Source organism: Protomyctophum bolini, assembly GCF_963924005.1.
Source record: "Protomyctophum bolini genome assembly, chromosome: 16".
Lineage (NCBI taxonomy): Eukaryota > Metazoa > Chordata > Actinopteri > Myctophiformes > Myctophidae > Protomyctophum > Protomyctophum bolini.
In genome coordinates this window covers 31,825,868-31,841,852 of record NC_137877.1, presented here as the reverse complement: position 1 = coordinate 31,841,852, position 15,985 = coordinate 31,825,868, and the positions used below count along the sequence as shown (strand labels likewise).

The window sequence follows — 15,985 nt, the reverse complement described above, 5'->3', positions numbered from 1 at the left end:
TGTCACTCTATCTCATGACAGTTCATGCACAACTGGAACGTTGTAGTGACATTCTGAATAAACATGTAAAGTCTAATGACGGTCTTCACTATACAGTGTATCATGCAGCAAATATATTCGATCTCAGCGTGTTTATGTGTTTCTATCTGTCTGTCTGTCTTTTTTCTTCTTTTTTAAGGGCGAAATCAGCTGGGCACTCTACGTCTATTCTGAAAGAATCCATGGGCACAACATTTTTAAGTAAATGTACACCACTGCCTCTAAATTGCACTTGTGAAGGTCTCCAGAGTGTGTCAGCAGAGGAGAAAGTGACATGTATTGATTTGAGAGTGGGGGCTGCCTGGGACTCATTACGCCGTTCCACTGGCAAAATGCTCTCCACTCACTTTTTCCTCCAACAGCGATTCACAGCCAAGCTCACCCACGGCTTTTCTCTACATCTTGTATTGCTTCCTCTGAGATCCCTGGGGAGGATGTACATTTTTCTTTAAGAGCCCACAGTCACCATGCACGCATGCACTCACGCACGCACACACACACACACACACACACACACACACACACACACACACACACGTACACACACACACACACACACACACACACACACACACACACACACACACACACACACACAGTGTGCACATCGTTGCACGAGATGATACAGCATATTGAGGATTTTACTGGGTGATGTTAGGACCCGACCAATGCTATATTTTTTGGGTCTGATGCCAATCCTAAAGAGTTTGGACCGATATTTTATCAAAATGTGTTTATCAAAATCGAATCATATCTCATTCTACCGTAATCGGATACCGGTATTATAATCGCAATCAGCCCTAATTACTAGACTTGTCTTGAGCCACGTTGTATGATGGAGCAAACATGGACACAGGCAAATTGTGGGGGAGAAGCGGAAGTATTTTTTTGCCAGCAATTTTGACGGTCTATAGATCCCATAGCTAGTAATTGGTTGTGAGTTTCACACATAGCAACGCTGATGTCCTGTCATTGGTTATAATGGAGACATAGACTTACATGTCAGCCTGCCTTTCAGCAGCTGAGCAAAACATTAAAGTGGTTTTGAGGCCCTTTATGTGTTCATGACATGGCATTTCTAGTTCCCAGTCCCCACCCACAAATGTGTGTAGGCAATTTGACTGGCAAATGGTATGGCGCTGACACATCCACAGACAATCAATCAGTAACAATAATGAAGGAGAGAGTTTGGAAGAGTTAATCTGCCTCATCAGTCATCAAGCACCCGCCACCCCCATTCTTCTTAGGAAAGCCATCTCCCATGGTTACGGCAGTTGAGCTCCCTTATAGTGTTGCCAAGTCTGCTTATTATAAGCGACTTTGGGCTTGTTTTTCTGTAGAGCTTTTTTATTTAGCTTAAGTTACTTTTGGGCTTGTTTATAAAGTATATTTCTTTTTGCTTATTTATGGCTTGCTGTCTAATGTTCTATAAAGCAGTCGTTCTCATTTGGATCCCCATTTGTCCACGCACCCCCATCTGAACATATTGTGCTAGGAAGTAGGGATCCACATACAAGATTAGTGTTTCAAATTTCTTAAATGAAATAAATTACAAGATTTTGTTTTTAAATGGCCAATCTACATGCGAAAAGCTTCTGAGCTTGTAGCTCGGCAATTTAAAAAAAAGTGATAAAACTGATGCATTTTGATGCTATATTAATATATATATATATATTAAGATGATGCTGGGGAAGTCCCTGTGCGTGTGTGTGTGTGATAATGCTACCTAGTCGCTTGTTTTTTTTTTCGCTTGCAAAAGCTGGCAACACTGGCTCCCATACAGTGTACCAGAGCGTACCACATGCTCAGCAGAGCACCTGTCCCTCATGAAATATTCATCACCCGGCACCAATGGAAAAGCTGTGATGTCACAGATTCCAGCGCAGTGTCCTGTTTCTGCTTTGTCGTGGCTATACGGTGACACAGCAGCCAACTGAGGTGAGGGTGGGTGGGCTTCAAACGGCGGGCTACATGGGTTAAGATTTTAAGCCATCTGCTGTACTGAAATAGGAGCATATCTTAATTCATTGTTTACTACGGCTCAGCTGGGTTTTATGGCCACTTGAGAAGGAAATTCAGGCACACACACACATGCATGCATGCATGCACGCACACACACACACACACACACACACACACACACACACACACACAGGATTGCTGAAAAATGTCCCCTCTTCAAACTAGTAGGGGACATTCCATTGTTTCTTAAATGCACTAATGCAAACTAGAGACTACAACATATTTTCTAAGTTAAGGCCATGTAATGAAGCCCTTATTTTATAAATATCTTATAAAACTGAAATCTTTTTTTATTACATTTTCAATTAATGATTTAAGCATAATTTTAACAATCCCTACATTATATCTTTCTAGCTATTAGTTGTGTCGTCTGTTGTTCTGTTTGTCAGTTTTCCTTTTGAAGAACCAGTCTCGGGAGAACCGACAGTGTGAATCATTCTAGCAGGAGACTGCAGCAATCCTGAAATCCTGTCCTCCGTTGTCTCACTTTCACTGCAGCATCCTTACAATTGACCATGGTCGTAGCACTACCATCCCTAGTGTAAATGGAGTCTAGTGTGGCACAGTGGCACTCACCTGCCGACTGTCACGCTGGGAGGAGGAAGAAGAGGATGCGCTCTTGTGGTGAATGGGCGTGAAGGTTTTGTTGATGGGCGCAACGCTCCTGTCCTCGGTGCTCATGGTGCGGCCATGGAGGCCAATCAGGCCACGCTGGTGGTGTTGGTGGTGGTGTGACATGGCGGCTCCCTGGGGTACTTCCTCAGCAGCACTAGGAGGAGCAGGTTTGGAGCATCCTCTGAGGCAGCTGAGCAGCACACTTCCTCCACTCTCACACACCGCTCATCTGAAACACAATATGTTACAGGCATGTTAAGGCATCGCTTCCTTCTCTTCTCCATCCCATCATCATCGGTGGCATCATCAGACTGGGCAGCCATTGCATGGTGGCACAATGGCTGTTTTGTACCAGTGATGAAACTAGAGGTGAGAAAACGTATGGCCCCTGCAGGCTTGCTCATGGTCATGGAGAAAGATCTAAATACTATGCTACTCTAGCTAGCAGAAACTGGATCAGGAGGCATGAACAAAGTTATTTTTGGAAGCACTCTTTCAACCCCACTCTCATTATAGGAGGCATTACTGAATAAGCCCTTCACCAATGTCTAATACAGTATATTATTGCCTCCTTATCTTAGTCAATTTAAATTGACTCACTGGCATGCTAGCCATTTAAACCTGGAACACTTATACGTTGTTAAACCTTTCAAGCCGGAAACACAGCTGTGTGTAATAATATATTATATTTCTTATATATTTGTATTATAAAGATTTGAAGTTTTTCAGAAAACTTCGGTCAGGATTTAGAATACCTTTTTAGAACCTCAGGTCTAAATGGGCTAGTATACACGGTTTACACTATAGCTATATGGTATGCTGGAACAAACAGAAATAGGTGAACTAGACACAGGGCAGCTAATTAACATTTGCATTCATTGAACCTCAGCTATGGTCGGGCCCAGTCATGTGGCACTGTGCTAGATGAGTTAATTTATGAGTACAATCAGAGTACACAAGACTGAGGTCACTGCATTTAGAACATAAAATCCTTAAACATCTAATTACCATTATGATAATGATGGCCCATATGTGAGGATACCAAATCAATATAGCATCTGGGCATACACTTACAGTGTGAGAGTGACAACTGAGGCAAGCATAAATTAGCTTCGCAATATTACAAGAAGGGACTGTTCATGGATGGAATAACAAATTATTATATTACTTGCAGTATAGCCCATCTGGTTCAAAAATCATCCAATGTTGGTTTTAGTCTTTGGTATAATATATTATGTAAAATGGCGTCAGGAAAGCCTCATCCCCTTCATCAGCCAACTAATAGAGGCTAGAGCACTCTATAAAGCTATTAATTCATTCATTTGTTCATTCATTCACTGCATATCCCTAGACTGGCAATACTACTATTCTTCTGCTGTGGGAGTTGTCAGTAGGTCAGTATTGATCGCAGATTGCACATGGACTGCTAGATATTGTAATGGGAGAGACACATGATATGCATTGATTCACCTGAATCTCTTGAGAAATTGGAGACCATCACTGGACTTCTGTATGATATCATATTTTATTATTATTATATGAGTGGTATGTCTACCAGAAAAGTCATATCATTGAAACAAAAAACTGGTGGACAATACGTTTTTGGACCAATACACTTCCATGTGGAGACAGTGCCTTACATTGCAACATACATGCTGAAAGAGAAAGGGAAAGCTTTGTTCACACCCTACTCCCAGGGGGGGTGTTTTACCATGCTGTTTTATTGTATGTGTAGCCCCGCCATAATTCACTACTGACTACTGACCGGTCTGTTTTCTTAAGAACAGCTGATTCAGGATGGGGGATACCCTGTTTCAACAACAGGACGCATCTGCCAAGCTTTCTCATATCTACTACAGTAGCTAGAGAACACACCCTTGAGGGTGAGCTAGCATGCATCTATACACAGGCCACATCCACCTTACTGCATACTCACACACTCTTAATCTATAATTCAGATCATTTAACCACGTCATCGTCCCTGCCTTAAGCCAACTAGGATCTCATCTAAGGCATGAATCCATTCAGATACTGGCTTTCCACTTATCCTATTTAAAAGAGCCTGACCTAAAGGAAGCGCATGAAAAACAGTATAAACTATTATATGGTATACTACAATGACAACAATAATATGTATATATTCTTTATTTTCTTTTCTTTTTCATTGATGTCAAAGCATGATTTAGCATAACCTTAAAAGGAGATATAAAAGAAGAAGAGTAGGGTCCGGGGACCACAGCGGTCATTGAAGTGGTTCCATTGGGTCCCAACCAAAATGTATTAATATAGCATCACAATTGCTTTAACCACTTTAACCCAATTCTAGGCCTACATCAAGCTCAGAATGCATGGTGATGCAAGCGACATGGTGTGAGCTTATAGATCAGTAATGCATGTTCCCCCGGGCACAGACTCTTTTCAGATGGGGGTCTGCAGCCAAATACTTTTTAGGTACATTTTGACATGAAAATGGAACAGGGCCGTGGCTCAGCGGTCCAGGCACCTTGGCTGGTAATCCAGCCTGGCAGTGTGTCGCGACTCGCGGGTTCGACTCCCGATCCCGACGGCCTTTACTGCATGTCACCTCCCCCTTTCCTGTCAGCCTACTGTCTATCCCTCCATATATATATTTTTTTAAATACATGAAAATGTTTTAGAAGCAAAAAAAGGTTTAGAAGGCTGATTGGTGAGTCACAGCTTAACTCAGCAGCTTCCCTGAACACCAGACATTCACAGTGGATAACCAGCTTGATTTTAAATGAAGACTCCCACCCTTTGCACGGTGAATTTAAGCTGCTTCCTTCTGGATGGAGGTTTACAGTCACAAGGTGTAGAACAAAGCAGTGTATATAAAAATAGCTTCGTTCCAGCAGCCATGACTCAGATGAAATAAATGTAGCAACATTGCACAGATGCTATAATAAAATAGATTCAAATAGGTGATGATATAAATCGATTTAATAAATAATCATATTCCATCATATTCAAGAGCTTTTGGTGATACATTTGATAGACTGCAGTCGGGGGGTGGTTGGGGGGGTGCCACTCTGTCCCCCCCCCGTAAACTCCCACAGCTTCCTCAGGTCCTGATGGCTGCCTGCAACCCACTGCTTTTGTACAGACCTGGATAGTTCAACCGGCCTGACAGATATGCACTCTGTGAATCGCTCATTTCTATAGTTTGTAAAATGTATATCAAGGTGGATGCCATCTCTTCTGCAAACCAAATCTACATCTAGGTACAAATAAAGTAACCTAAAGCTGTACCTGAGCTAAGTGGCAATGGATCAGATGAACTGAATACTGTGTAGATGAATACAACTACAACTTGCTCAGCAGTATACCTCTGTTTAATACAGACATCATGTTTCATCACACTTCTGCTCCTAGTCTAGAAGATCACATTGTGCATCACAATGAATTTGAGCAGCCTATTCTCATTTTGCACTCTTACTAATAATCACTGCCAGTGGAAACAAAACCTAGGCTTTGCATAATAATACAAAATGTGGTCTCTCTACCTTCGACATAGCAGCCCTACATAATACAATACAACATAATACAATAACTCCAGTAAACTGTGAGTCCAAGCGAGGAAAAATGAAGGTGCCAGTGGGTTCATTCCTCCTTGAGCTTTGGGAATTACAGACACGTGACGAGCCGTCTCTACAGTATACGCTACAGGGTTCCATACAGCCACGCAAATAGCCTGCATCCTGCATCCTTTAAGACTCACTAAATTGAGAAAGGACGCAATCATATCACCATCCGGGGGTCCTGGATGCAATACTGTATTCAGTGCTGTACTCAACGTCGTTGAAGTAGGACTCATAAAGTTAGAAAAAACTAGTTAGCAGTTATATTGTACACGGTTTACTGTGTCTACCATAATGAACTCGAAAGGTATTCCTCTGAGCACAAGTCTCGGCCAGCCAACATATACATCTTGATCACATGACCCCAGAGATAATCATAATGTGTACCGATTTGTGAGTTTTTGTGCTGTGCTTACATGTGTGTTTGTTTGAACCTGCAGGAAAGTGGAAAAGGAGAGTGTAGGTGGGAAAGAAAGTAGAGCAAATGTTCTGGTTCTGATTAGAACAGTCAGGTTGAGGCCAGGGCATGTGTGATTCTGGAGTTTCTTTCAAATTTGGGCTATATCCTCTTTGCAGCTGAATATTCTGTATAGAGCACCGAAGTCTGACGTCAATATCGGTAGAGGGTGCAAATCCACAGGTTCATGTACTTTTTATTTGCATTGTAGTAATGAGTAATGAGTGACTGACTGTTGCAAACGATACAGAGACACCTCCCTGACAATAACGCTGAGACAGCTTGTTTATTAACGCTTATAGTAGACGATATTAAGATCACCCCATGTTATTCTCCATAGAGAAATTACTTCCGCGAACCAGGGGAATCGAAGGGATGAGCGAGTTACGTCAGGACTTCGGTGCTCTATTATAAAGGCGTTATCCCTATACATACATAGGAAATTGAGGATTACTTAAATATTTGTTAGACCAGGCCTGGGCCGTGGCTCAGTGGTCCAGGCACCTTGGCTGGTAATCCAGTCTGGCAGTGTGCCATGGGTTTGACTCCCGATCCTGATGGCCTTTACTGCATGTCTCCCCTCATCTCTCTCCCCATTTCCTGTCAGCCTACTGTCTATCCCTCTATAATAAAAAGGCGAAAGCAACAAAACATTAAATTAAAAAAATATATATATATACCGGTGTATATATATAAATACACATTTGTTAGACCAGACAAGTTTAATTTTGATTAATATATTGACAGTTTGAATTTTGTTACATGCAGGATTTAGTGGGGAATCCTCCTTATTTAGTTTATTTATGAGATTGTTTTTATTCTTATAGTACAACCATTACAATGGACCACAAGGCTGTTTTTTTGTTTTTTTTATCCTTTTAACATTTCACAGTATTATCTAATACTGTTACTAATGTTATTAGTACTATATATTATTCACTCAATCAATCAATCATCTTAAATATGTTAGAGATGTTTATGAAGCTAACTGGTTTTGTACTGATTATATTGATTGGTTGTTGACTTGTCATTTGTACATGCAGGCATATACTTATAACATAGAACTCTGTATGGATAGTCACATTTAATATAGAGTATGTCATATGGCAATTGGCAATATGGCAATGAAGTAAGAGAAAGGTTAAGTGGACTAGCCCTTAAAAACTGTGAAGCTTTGTACTGAAGGCTATTACATTCAGATATGTGGTCAGATTCAGAAGTCTTGTTTTGACCTGCAAAAAGGTCAGCCAAGAAATTCCACATTGCCATGCCATGCCACCCCCCCCCCCCTACATTTTTATCCCACAATTTTGTATTTGTAACCCATTTTTATACCCGATACCCAATTGCCTGGGCTGTGATCCTGGGCGCTGCTCTCCCTCTGCCAAGCTGGGGAGAGCCCCCGAACTGGGCTCATGCTTCCTTCAAGGCATGAGGAGTGAGCAGGCCGCTTCTTATCACCTGACATGGCATGGGGGAGTTTCCCCGGTAAGACGTAGCGTGTGGAAGGAACACATTATTCCAGGGGGAGGCAGAATAGAGACCAGGATTACATGTTTTTTGTGAGGGAACCTATGCTAGGGGAAACGAGGAGAACATGCGAACTCCACACAGAAGGGCCCTTTCACCAACCCCACCTATGAGGGTGATGATGACACGGAGGAGAGAGCACACCCCCAGTGTTCCTAGTGGGAATCGAACTCTGAACCTTCTAGCTATGAGCTGACGGTACTACCGACTGTGCCACCGTGCCCCCATGCCATACCATCTTAGAGGATAAAGAAGATTACAAGCAGACTATAAATTCACTGGACACCCAACACGACATGCAGCTGTCTATACACAATGCCAAAACATGTCACGGCTTTGATATTAATATAAGAGGATGAGAGATCAAATGTCTTCTGTATCTTTGTTATTGTTGAGTGTGTTGATAACACAAGTCTCAGCCAGGCATTCTTATCAGCCTTCTCTAGTTCGGAAATCTCATCCACAGCCAGTTGAAAAGTGTTATACATAATATTCATTCCCCTCTTTCAAACATGTTAAATATTTAGACATGAGCATTATTTACCAGGGAAGGAGAGATGCTCATGTTGACAATGTACACCATGCCTTGGGTACAAGCACCTGCAATATCATATTATCGACCATGGTGTTCTACACCAAGTTTGCTGATCGCCCCTTTCTGTTGCATAATTAAAGCAGGCCGGCAAAACCAGACTCATGTCCCGACTCATATCATGTTACAGGGTCTTTGTGTCTGTTCGAGGCAAGTGTCTGAACTTAACACCTAGCTAATAATGCATATTGATTAACAGAGCAGTGTTTCAACCATATAAACACACAATAGCACCTTAAATGGATATATCTCGTGTGACATCTGGATGCTTTGAAATGCACATCTCTCCAAGGCCTCTCTTCTTCACAGCTACAAATTGACAAATCTACCATGCTGAGCCGCTGATTCCAATGTTGTGACAACATCCCCACCAAATTTGATGGGGGAAACAACAAGGCCCATTTTAAAGGAATTGGGTTTCTCTGTACCACATTCTTCCAGGAAGGACAAAAAAATAATGATTTCTATTCAGAATGCTAAAGTCACCGAAGGGACAAATAAATGTGAGTCATAGACCTTGGGCATGTACACCTTTAATGCTTCAGCTCATTAGTCAATAGGCCTATGACCTGTTCTGTTCTAACAGGATATTATATTCAAATGTATAACATTTAGTCAACATTTGAAGCTTTAAAGTGAGACTAGTCCTAATCCCCCCTCCCCTCTCTCTCTCTTTGTCAAGAAATAAGGTTTCTAAACTCTGCAATTTTTTCTTTTAAATGAAACAATTAAGAACAGTTTCAGTAGTAGGAGCTACCTTCAGATCAAGACCAGCTCAATGGAGACTGTTTAACGTAACCTATCCAAGGAACCAGGGCATTATTGTAATAATTTGTAGTAGTAGTAGTAATAGTAGTAGAAGTAGTACCGTCTTTGGTTAATGCGGTTCTGTTTCAGGATATATTTTTAAACAACTGCAAAGTCACCAAATGACCTTCATCTCAGAAAGAAAGCATATTGAACATCCCTTCATTGGTTAGTTGGCTAACTTTCTGGTAGTTATGATCTCTTGGCAAGTTGGCATATAGGAGGACATAACGAATGGATCATGACGTGCGAACAGCTTCACCAATAATAACGTCATGGCGCTGTCATAGTCTATACAGTATTATTGGTGCGTTCACACTGGCAGCGGGGCAGATGAGACGATGCAAAGACGCGACTTGTGAGTTGATTTGGAGAAGCTATAGGTACATGCATCATTCCGTCTTTGCAACGTCATGTCGTTGGTTGGCTTCCACTGACAATGAATGGTAGTCTGCATCTTTTAATCTGCCCGTGTGAACGCAACATTTGTGCGATCAAGACCGAGACAGATGTGCACGAAGAATATCAAGTAAAAAAAGGAGAGACTCAGTGACGCATTAATAAATGAGGTCTCTCAATGCATTTGTCAAGGATAGGCTATAGCCTACTGAAGATGGCTATTTCATCTGGCTAACTCCACTGACGCAACATAGTTTTAGTGGTCAATCTGGTCATGGTTTAATTTGTGCGGGTTTTGTGCTGTTGGTTGGTCCAGTCTATCTAGATCAGATGGGTCACACATCGCAGCAGTAGGCTGCATCCCTCTGGCAGACAGACTATAGCAACAGCGAGCTATTAGCTGTGGCTAGGTAGTCGTGTCTGACTGGTCCACGGTGATTCAAAGGGGATGCAAATGCAATAGGATGAGAGATGCTGTGGTGAGTGTGGTCTCTCCCCTTGGGTGAAGATGGAACAAGCATCAACATTGCGTATACAATAAATAAACCATCGTTTTGCCCCAGTGTTTTTCGCAGATCAGCCACATAGATTGCATTATATAGAGAATAAGCTTACCTTACCACAGATTCGGCGTAATAACCATGTCTTTACGATTCTTGGCGCAGGAAGTATAAATGAGGGGGTCTCCCTTCAGTGGGCACAAATTCCAGAGTCCGTGGGTGTCTGGGTGATTCAAAGACAAAACGTTTTCAGGAAGTCCACATCGAATATAATTTCAAGATATGTCACACTATAGCAGGGAGGCTACAACATCATATGGAAAGTCAAAAAAGTGCTGTGTTTGCCCGTTTCCTTGAATGCAGGCTGTGATGCTCAGCTCAGCTGCACTACACTTGCTCCTCCCTGCAGCAAGGAGCGGGAAGAAGAAACCCCCGGACTGGATCAAAGGAACACCAGACACTGGTTATTTGCAAAACGTGGCATTTTTTTTCTCGGAATCGGAACAGCCAACTCTAGAAGACGCGTTGTCAAAGGGCCAAAGGTGTCTTTGCCCCCTTACAAATAATATAAGATGTCCAGGCAACTGCAGTCTGAAACTAAGGAAGATAAAGGAGATCGGCCAGGCTAGATACATCCGTCAGGTAGAAAATATCGATTTTTATTACTTCTTCTAATTGCTTATCCAGGACCCTTCTTTGCGTAAGCATAAAACCATTGAGCAGTTAACAAACGATGTATTAAACCCAGTTATGTTTTATCACTACTGCTGTCAGCTGCTGCCTCACCAGCCTGTTACTGCGTTTATCAAAAATACGACTGCCCTCTAGTGGGTGTCTCTATGCTTATTCCTACTGTACATCGGTTGAAAGAACATTTCCAGAATGGTATCCGGAGACTTGGTAAACTGGCGAGTTCTCCGGTATTCGCCAGAACAGGGCAGCCAAAATCCAACGGTAGGTATACTGTTAGGTAGGTCGGTAGATAGGTAGGGATGGATGGATGGATGGATGGATGGAGGGATGCATGCATGCATGCATGGATGGATGGATGGATGGATGGATAGATAGATAAATCCCCACTACTCCACCGCCACTCCATCCACAAAGCAAAAAAGGAAATGCAAAACATCTGAACTGTGTCTGACAACATTAGCCTGTGACTTGATTAATTAAATACATAGAGGAACACAATGGAAACAAGCCCTCAGAACTTCGATTATAGAACAAAGCGGAGATCCGGGCATACTTGTAAAAGGAGGAAAACTTTATTGAACCGACATGTTTCGACCTATACGGTTTTCATCAGGGCTAACAAAACACAAAGCAACAAACTCATTAAATAGGGCTGGAGACTTGCAATTGCAATTAACCACTTGGAAGCAAGATCACGTGGTTCAACTCATTACATAGTTATTCAGGCAAGTAGAAAAAAGGGAAAAGAGGACACTGTCTTGTGAAAAAGAACCCATCAAGGGGCACGGTGGCACAGTTGGTAGTGCTGTCGCCTCACAGCTAGAAGGTCCTGGGTTCGATTCCCGCTCGTGGCACTGTGGGTGCTGGCGGCGTGTTTCCTCCTCCGCGTCATCAGTGCCCATACCCGAAGGCGGGGTTGGCAAAAGGGCCTTTCTGTGTGGAGTTTTCATGTTCTCCCCGTGTCCCCTAGGGTAGGTACCCTCACAAAAACATGCAGTAATCCTGGTCTCTAAACTGCCTCCCCCTGGCCAGCCGGGGCGCCTGATGGAGGGGAAAGGAACTGGTTGGAATAACGTGTTCCTTCCACGCGCTACGTCCAACCAGGGAAACTCCCCCCTGTCAGGTGTAAAGGAGCAACTTGGACACTCAAGCATGAAGGAAGCATGAGTTAAGTCCGTTGCTCTCCCCAGGTTGGCGGAGGGTGTGTAGAGCCCAGGATCACAGATTGGCACAGGGGTGAAAAATGGGTTACAAAATCGTGGGATAAAAAATATATATTAAAAAAAAAAAGAACCCATCAAACGAAAAAGTACACAAATACATACATTGAGAGGCTACACCATTAAAAACAGATATAAATGCAAAATAATCTACATGTATACAAGGTTAATATAGAGCCCAAATTAACCTATAAAAAGCACATGAAGTCTATATGTCCTCATTCAGGCCAGGTGGGGTTATTGCATCCAAGGTGTGAATCCAGAATGTTTCTCTCTGGTTCAGTCTCCTGATGCGATCACCCCCCCTGGTGAGGGGTTTGATATATTAAATTCCTGTGATTCTCAACAAAGTATCATTATTGTCATGACACTGACTAAAATGTCTGGCTATAGGGTAATTAACATTATTAATTCGAATGGCATATTTATGCTCAGCCAGGCGGTCTCTTAGGCGGCGCTTGGTTCTGCCTATATAAAAAACATCAGGGCAGGGACATGTAAGACGCGATAGACCACATGTGTACAATTAATAAAATCATTGATTTTATTTTGAGGTCTGAAAAGGTTTTAACCTGAAGCAATGAACTTCTTGTGTTTAGCATTATTGTATCTAGGTATTAGGGAACTGTAGGCCTATCTCTAACTATCAAACCAGCCAACCCCAACCCCTCCTTCTTGGAGGCACTGTGAGAGTCATGTTATTTGACTTCTTCAATGCCTTCAACAGCATCCAGCCTCCAGCTAGCTGAGAAGCTCAGTGGACCTGGTGACCTTGATTCCTCACTTGCAGTGCTTCAGACTGCAGGGCAGCTATAGGGCAGCCCATCAGCAACACAGACACTCCCCAATGAGCCATGCGGTCAGACAGCTTTCCTGTTCACGCTAACTGCTAACCATTACATCCACTTCAACTGAACTCATGTACCTGCCACCTACAGAAGTTCTCTGATGGAGGCATTGTCAGCTGCATTGTCGGTGAAAATGCAGTGGTGTGAAAACTATCAACTCCAGTTCAACATTGGGAAGATCAAGGAGCTGGTGGTTAACTATACCAGTGTGGAAGTGGAGATGGTGGACTCCTGCAGGGAGTGTGTGTGTGTGTGTGTGTGTGTGTGTGTGTGTGTGTGTGTGTGTGTGTGTGTGTGTGTGAGAGAGAGACTGTGTGTGAGACTGTGTATGAGCGTGTGTGCATGCGTGCATGTGTGTGAGTGTGTGTGCGTGCGTGCGCCTGTATGTGAGTGCGTGATTTTATTTGTGACATAGTGGCTACGTTGTCTTATTTTATCTTATCAAGGTTCAGTAAGGTTCACAAGACAATAGTCACACAGTTCAGATGAGGACAGACTCAGAGCCATGCACGATCAAGTGGAAGGGAACCACAGGTCAATAGTGCTTGCACAGGACTGTAAGATAAATACATATTTATTGATAAATACATATTTTCAATCTATTAATAACCATTTAGATTTTATATATCTTAAACCTACCCAAGACAGAGAACATATACAGTATGAACTGGGAATGATTACCCCCCAAAACTACTCAGTTTGTATATCTCTTGATGGATCTTCCAGAGGTATTCCTGCTGGACATTGCTGCCTATGTCAACGGAGACGATGGGCCAGCTGTATAGGGGGGGACATCAGCTAGGAGCGACCGTAACGTTGCATACAACATGCATTATGTAACATCCACGTAGCCTACACTGCATGGACCTTTGTATTGCTTTCCTCCTAATTTGGAACACAACATTTTATGCATACCATTCACAAAAATGGGTCACTCCTACGGTGAGTGTCACATGGCAGAGGTTTGCTATATAAAGCCTGCAGACAAGCATGTATTCAGTTACCATGTTGCTGTTGTGGAATGGCCAAATAGGGTAGACAAAAGTTCACAAGTTAGTGTGAACACACGCACGCACACACACGCACGCACACACACACACACACACACACACACACACACACACACACACACACACACATTTCTCATGTTTAAATTGTATAAACTGTCACACTGTACTACACGAATGTTACATGGAGAGTTATAGCCTTGTTAAAGTTTGTGTGTGTGTGTGTGTGTGTGTGTGTGTGTGTGTGTGTGTGTGTGTGTGTGTGTGGGTAAAAGCTACCACCTCAAAACAGACAAGGCCTCACCCAATACCAGCTGATACCAGCATCACAGAAACAACCTCCATATACGGTAACCTTAAAAACAGTGACTATATTGTGTAAATAAACATGCTTGTTGGTGTGAAACAGGTGAAACAACAGCAAGCTATATCAGGCAGGGCGTAAAGGCCAAATAACATATGGTGACCAATGACCATATTAAGCTCCATCATTTCTGTGAATATTATACCAATAGGCCTACCAGCAGAATTCTAAATGCTCTGGTGCATAGCTTAATTGTATTAATTTCAATTGTATTGTTAACTTAATATATGCCCTGAAATGACAAGCTGGTCTAACTCTTTTCATTTGTCTGTATCTATCTTAAAGAGGAAGCAAGTTATCACATTTCAAGATGACCATCTGAACTGTGTCAGACAGCACCATATTCTATGACTACTCAACTCTCGAATCTATAAACTATTTCAAGCTTTTCACACACCCTCACCCTTAACCCTATACCAACAGGTTAGTTCGGTCAAACATTGTCACCTAAATCTTATACAAAATGTTTTGAAGAATCTAGACTAGAACATTTCATAGAAATAATTTGTAAATAATTATAGGCCTACATATACACTGAGATCCTATAGCTCTGTTTAAACCCATCATTAGTTTTATTCAGAAACTGAACAGATAACTTCCATAGCAATAAAATGCTCCTAACTGAAAGCATCCATTTGTATTATGACGTATATAATGAAAAATATTGAAAGAAAGCAAATAACAGATAATCAAGTGTTTGATATCTAGAGTCTAGATGTTTTAAAATGAAAACAATTATTACTTCGTCGAGCGACAGTGTCGCGTGTTGAAAAATAGCAGATCTATAAGCTCACAACGCGTCGCGGATGCAACGCGCGTGCCGTGGATCATGTAGGTCTGATCTTTATGACGCGTTCAAGCCAAGGATGAAGGATCATCAGAGAAGAGTTACGATATAGAGGGGGCAGAAACCGAGCGCTTGAGCGCTGTTCATGCAGCCTGAACTGAGACAAGCTGGAGTTGGAAATACATTGTTTTCAACGAGGGCTGCGCAAACAAGAGCTATTTTAAGCATGTTGCATGTGTGCAACATGCCAACTGTTTTAAAGTATTGTACAGTAACAACTAAAGGCTCTTTAATGTTTATGTTGTACTATTACTGCAAAACAATCTAAAGGGATTCATCATTAAAGCTGGGCTGTTGCCTGAGTCCAATGCATTTCTGCCTACTTCGGTCCAGGACTTGTCCCAGTTGGTTGTTCCCATTCTCAATAGAAGTCTATGTAGGAGAGCCACCATTGGACTGGCCCCATGAAGTGAACGCAGTTCGCGTAACTCTGTCTATCTCTAGGTCAC

General features: G+C 42.3%; 2 protein-coding genes across 7 annotated transcripts in view; one reads left to right on the top strand and one right to left on the bottom strand.

Moving 5' to 3' along the window:
* osbpl6 (oxysterol binding protein-like 6) overlaps positions 1–11,011 on the bottom strand; it is a 42,566-nt gene extending 31,555 nt beyond the window's left edge. For 2 of the 6 annotated variants that reach the window (XM_080785457.1, XM_080785461.1), the window contains exons 1-2: positions 10,673–11,011; positions 2,638–2,905 (exon numbers count right to left, since the gene is read on the bottom strand). In XM_080785457.1, coding sequence (XP_080641583.1) covers positions 2,638–2,799 — 162 coding nt within the window. In that variant the 5' untranslated portion in view covers positions 2,800–2,905; positions 10,673–11,011. Of the gene's footprint in view, positions 1–386; positions 459–2,637; positions 2,906–10,672 lie in introns of those variants that run through there. The other 4 variants (XM_080785460.1, XM_080785459.1, XM_080785458.1 and 1 more) reach the window with 3 other exon arrangements.
* Positions 1–15,985, top strand: part of pde11a (phosphodiesterase 11a) — a 101,932-nt gene that overhangs the window by 32,850 nt on the left and 53,097 nt on the right. The window lies entirely within an intron of this gene.